Source organism: Pezoporus wallicus, unplaced genomic scaffold (genome assembly GCF_028554395.1).
Source record: "Pezoporus wallicus isolate ANWC-B61680 ecotype Strahan unplaced genomic scaffold, APGP_CSIRO_Pwel_v1 contig_2910, whole genome shotgun sequence".
NCBI lineage: Eukaryota > Metazoa > Chordata > Aves > Psittaciformes > Psittacidae > Pezoporus > Pezoporus wallicus.
The window spans coordinates 1,346,117-1,352,116 of NW_026642858.1; the positions used below are offsets into that span (position 1 = coordinate 1,346,117).

The 6,000-nt window shown below is 41.2% G+C and overlaps 1 protein-coding gene across 1 annotated transcript in view; it reads right to left on the reverse strand.

Moving 5' to 3' along the window:
- The window catches only part of ACER2 (alkaline ceramidase 2), a 29,127-nt gene extending 23,688 nt beyond the window's left edge, over positions 1-5,439 (reverse strand). Inside the window, exons 1-2 of the mRNA XM_057432935.1 lie at positions 5,372-5,439; positions 131-245 (exon numbers count right to left, since the gene is read on the reverse strand). Of these exons, the coding sequence (XP_057288918.1) occupies positions 131-245; positions 5,372-5,410 (154 nt within the window). The 5' untranslated portion in view covers positions 5,411-5,439. The remainder of the gene's footprint in view (positions 1-130; positions 246-5,371) is intronic.
- Between the last annotated feature and the right edge of the window lie 561 nt (positions 5,440-6,000).

The window sequence follows — 6,000 nt, forward strand, 5'->3', positions numbered from 1 at the left end:
AAGTATAACCAAACTACTCCACAGATGTCAAGATTGCTTTGTTTCACAAAACAATCAAGCACAAGCAGGAAAAACTGATTTCCTCTCTCATTTCATGCATGAACAGGGAAATGGAGACTAAGCAACTTACCAACCACAACTAGCAGAGTCCATATTAAATATATTCCGCTGTTGAAACAGGTTGCATATTGACGGAACAAGCACATACATATGGGTGGTAAAACAAAAAACAAGACGTTGCTTATCTAGGGAAAAAAATAAACAAAACAGTTTCACAATGACAGAAAATAAATAAACCTTAAATATTCATAGGCTGCCTGAGACAGTTATAGAAACACTGTGTCATCCAGGGAAGTCCCAGATCAACAAATTAGAGGTCTCAGTTTCTGCCAAAGATGAGCTGGTTTTGCAAAGCATCAACTTGTTTAGTACCATTAAAACCTAGTAAGAGCATAAAACTTTAAACAATGTAAAACTAGTAGCTAGTCACATCATTAAATTACCTTTCAAATCTATTCCCAGAGGAATTTTCTTGCAAATCTACAAATACTCAACTGTTGCAATTCAGGAAGCTTACAAGAACAAACAGCTGAGGAACAGGATGTCCTGACAAGTGACCTTTCCTCTAAGTGGCTGTCAAGCCTAGCATGTAAAAAGCAGTGTAAGTACCGGGTTAATCAAGTTTTGTGGCAGTCAATTCACTGAGCAATAACTACTGTCTGGAAGCTGAAATACAAAACCAAGCTAAAAGTTAGAACCCTTTTTGTGTGGTGTAGAAAGCCTAAAGCTGCAAATCCTTTTACAATTTGTATCTTTTGATTCTCCATTACAAAAACAACTCAGTATGATTGAAAACTGGTTATAGGAAGGTGAAAAGGCTTAGAATTCAAACTACTGTTAGGGGCTTTAATTTAATATGTGAAAGTTCAACAAAAACTTATTTCTCTTGCTTACCAACAATCTAAAACATGGCTCTCTAGTTAAAGGCTGAAAACACTTTACTGGCAATTATCAGGAGCTCTCACTGCAGTCATCACTTGGTTCTCCCCAGAAGGAGCTGCCAGTGCTGAGGGCCAGCTGTGGCACTAGGCAGTTACAGGAAGGCCCTACTGCTGATTCACAATGGGACAGGATGAATTCACCAGCCCCAGTTTCCTTACCTTCCCCCACATATCCCAAGCACAAGAGAAAGTAATTCCCAGCGACATTCCCTAAAGCAGATGTAGAAAACAACTGGGAAAGAGCATTCCCTTGGGACAGGTCCCCTCTTTGCCGAGACCTGTAAACTTTTCCTGACATTAATGAAAATCTGGTGGAGAAAGGGTTCAAGAACAACACACAAAAAAGGCATTTGTTCATTTACACCCTGTGCTCCAAAACTCTACATGGTCTGAGGACAGAGCTTATGATGATTAAAACGGACACGTCTATTTAACATCTGCAAGGCCTATCAAAGCATGTTCCTAAGCTGCCATCCAAAATGACAGTGACTACAGAAGCAATTTCTCAGCACCATCTACTTCACATCAGACACCTTCCCTCACACTAAAGGTACATCCTCAACAGGCAAGCTGTGTTTCATTCCAAAGTCTTGGCTTTAAGATTTCATTCAAATACTTAGAAAAAGCAATCACCCACACAGTTCATAGCTGCAAATACTATGCAAATCTCTACCAGCAGCACCCTGGTAATAGCACACAGACCAGCCAAAGACTTGCTAATGCAGAGGGCTCCTTGCAGTCAGGCCAGAGAGCCACCTCCCACTGGACTGCCCTGTCTGAATCAATGCAAGGGTTGAATCCTTCTGCCAGTTACCATCTCCTGCAGCATGCTTGTCATGCAGGAATCCATCTTCATAAAGCAGAAGTACAAACCTGAGGGGCAGCAAGTGCCATAGACCAAGCACCTCTTCAAGTAGGAATAAAAGGACTCATAGTACAGAAATCCTTCACCCCACCAAGGCAGCAAATTCTGCGTTTGTTGTTCACAAATTAAGATGGGTGGAAGGTTGACAATATGGGCATGTGGCAATGTCAGATTGCAGGATACTGCACAATCCTGGGGAGGCAAGGTAAAGAACAAAGTATTATTTATAAAGTAATATCCTATTTTAGCATATTTTAAGAGGCAGATCTATTTCCTTAATTCATGTGAGACCAAAACATTATTTATAAAGTAATATCGTATTTCAATATATTTTAAGAGACAGATCCATTTCCTTAATTCATGTAAACCAACCTACACATTCAAGCAAACAGGCTCACTTGAGCATCTTCCATTCACAAAAAACTCACCAACTCCACGCAGCAGAGAATGTTAGCAACACTGAGAATAAAGCCATAGGACAGGATCCCAGAGTGCAATGTGCTGACCTAAGCACAGAATGGGAGGGCTCCCCTCACCCCCAAACAGGTAGAATGCATACACAGTGACTGACAGCAGGGATGATGGAATATGAACAAGACCTCTGGGAACCTGGGAGTGCTCTACACATTTTAGGCTTTAAGCCACTGTTAGGCCAAAGGGTGGTGTTAAGGGGGAAAAAATAGATGGTTATAAACAAAGTGGTGTCAAAAAACCCTTTCCATCTCCACAGCTAGGACTAACAAACAAAGAAATCAGACCAGCTAAGTGCAGTCTATACAAATATGGCTAGAAAGTCCTTTTTCTGCCTAGGAAGAACATGATGAAGGAAACACACCTACTTACCATACCTGCAGCAATGAAGGTTTATACTAGCAATTAGACAATTAGCAATTCTGTCCCAAGTTAGTGCGCTTCTGGCACTGAACTCCTGTTCATGCTAAGGTCCTGCCTGCAAATGCAAGAATACCCTTGCAACCTGGATTTGACCATGACTTGTGCTCTTCAAGAAAGCCACCAGGAAGATTTTCTAATATTGTACACATTGAAATAACTTTAGTACTGAAATCCTTTTCTATGAAGTTTTAAAAAAATGTGCTAATATGGTATCTCTTCCATGCAATACGTAGTTCCACAAACTGTATTTTTCACAAACTATATTCAAATCAAGACTCTGGAACATGTTCTGAAACACTTCGCTGAAGTTCTCTTAGTTCCAAGTTCAGTGTCAATAAAAGATATACTACAACTGACCTGCTGCTTTTCCCTCACTGGTATCAGCCTGGCTCCCTATGAGGACACACACCCTTAAATATTCCACAACTAACACCACCCTTTCCAAGCAAGTGAGGCACCTATCCGTTTGGCTCTGGTTTCATGCTGCATGTGCAATTTTTTTTACATAATATACAATTACACTGCATGGCTTCATAATGTATAATTAAAATGATGACACAGTTAAGATTAGTGCAACAGTAACAGGAGTATTTTCTTTGGGATCTGCAAAAGACAGGGATTAAAAGTTACTGCCCTCGAAAAAGGTAAGTGGCTCATCATTAACAGTCCATCCTCCATCTTCATGCATTTCTGGACCTTTAGTTTCAATTTCCAACTACTTAATTGTATGAAAGGGATACAGGACATGAGCCACAGAGGGAACACCAGAGGCTTCCTCAGATCATGACCACAAAACTTCACCCGTATTTGGCCACAGTCCTGACAGAGGATGTTTCCTGCAGTCCTGCCAAAGCTCAAGTATTCTTCACTATCCAGTACGCCTCCCAGACAGCAGCTGTAGCATTCAACCACCACAGCAACACTTATTGCACTAACTCTTTGTGAGGAAAAAGTAAAAATAGACTAAGTAGCTCTTGGTGAGTTCACCAAGTTTGTTTCTTTTATATTCTGATCCACGAGCATGCCACTTCCATAAGCGAAAAGACTTCTTTAAGTAAAAAAGATGATGTAGAGAGACTACAAGCATTCTTTTACACTCTTACAACTATCCCACAACTTTTTAAAACTTTCATTTACATACCACTAGGGGACAAAAGTTGAGGAATAAAACCACTGGCAATTCCCTCTTCAAATGGAAATCTGGCAAGAAATACGTATGACATGCACAACTTTATGCAACATACTGAACTGTAAAGTACTTACTTTGGTAACAACAGAGAAAAAAAAGAAAAAAGTTACTGTTTTTGGATGATTGAAACACAAACAACAGCTTTTTTTTTTGTAAATAACTGTGCACTGGATAAATCCTTTTTGCTCATATGGGGGCACTTGTTTGTGTTCTTGAGTAAGTTTAGACTGCATCAGGACACATCACTCATTTGGGGGGGGGGGGGGGGGGGCAGGGGGCAGGGAAAGCCAGTCTTCTTGTAACTGCTCTTTTAATTTCAGTTACAAAGTACTTGATGGCCTTCTTCCTGAAACTGTGTAAGACCTGAACACAAAATCATATCCATCTAACCCACATGTGTTTTAGGAAATTAGGCTGATCAATTTGTACAAAACCTCTGAAAAGATATTCTCCTACTGATTTAATCCTGCCAAGCACTTTGGTTTGCTTTTTAACTAAATCGAGTTAAATTTAGGTATAACATATGAGGATTGAGTCCCATCAGAACAAACCAATGACTAAAGAAAGAAAAACATCAAAACAACAAAAAAAAAACAAACCAAAAACATTTCAGATAGTGTTTCAGTTGTGTGCTTACAGGAATATTGAGTGAGAGGAAGATTGAATGAGCACTTCATCTCTGACCTCGGCCAGACACTTTGAAATGTGGATTAGCAAGGTTTTAATATACAGCTTAAAGACCCAGATGCTACATTCTGGTCTGTTGAAGAGTCCTTCCTGAAACTTCAAGAGGATTTGAGTCAGAGTCAGACCTGAACCATCTTAGAAGTAATAAAATTTAGACTTAAGTTGCGTGTTAGAGTCGAGCCAAAATCTCCCAACTGTCCTGTGAGCATCTGGCTTTTGGGGGTCACAGTTGAACAACGCCATCAATCTATTGTGAGTCACTGTCTTAATTTTCAGAAGTTACTAACACAGAAGTCGAACTTCACAATGACTTGTTACTATTGAAGAGAGGTGTCGTGGTTTAAACCCAGTCAGGTAACTCGTTAACTCACCCCCCCCCCCCCCCCTTCTTTCCCTCCCCCTAAAATCAAATCCCCTTGAGGTGAACCCAGGACAAGAGGCTAAACACAGCTACCCTCAAGGGAGACTCTTTCTGCTTCGCCTTTCAGTGGACAGCTCACCGACTCACACACAGCTGCCACAGTACAGGGGATTCAGGGATAAAGTTTTGCTCTGTCTCTCTGTTACCCTGTATGGAACCTCAGTTATTCATCCAGACATACCTCTATCTCCTAGCGTTTTGCAAGCTTCTGTACCACTGCTGATCAGCTCAGTACAGTTAGAAGGATACTCATCCCCCTGCATAGCTGGCTCCAAAACACACTGGCTGTCTTCAAGAAACTTGTTTATCCTGACCTTTTTCTCCCTTTGTTTTTGGTTCTTGCACAGTGACATCAGACACAAAGAAAGCAGACAGTTCCCCCTATTAGACCAGCCACCACCTGGATGCCTTTGGGAGCAAACTACAAGAAAAAAAAACAACACGTTAGCAATGTGCATCTTGCACTAATTACTTGCTCTGTATGTGCAGCACACCCCACTGTACACGCTCCAGTAAGTGAAGCCGGTCACATTTCTTCCACTGGATGTCAGTAGTTGAAGAAACAGCTTGAAAGGGAAAGACAGCTCTGGATGGAATTTGGGAGAAAATAAAATACCATTTTAAAGTACAAAAGAGGCAAGGCAGAAGCACCAGCTCCTCATTTGTGCACACCTCAGACACTAAAGAACAGAAAACAGATTGGATATTGGCAGGGTTTGCTCCTGTACATGTGTTTTGCATGGAAAGGCAAACTACCAGAAAGTCCAATGCACTATCTCTGGTCAATCTACCTGTCACTGCAATTCTTTAAATCCATAGGATGTAAGGAGCACTGCACCCTTTCCAAGATGCGTGGTACAGGGCAATCCAGCTGTTGCTGGGCTACGACTTGACAGGTTCTCACCATCAGCTGAGGGGTACTGGTGTGGTGTAAGGGCTCAGG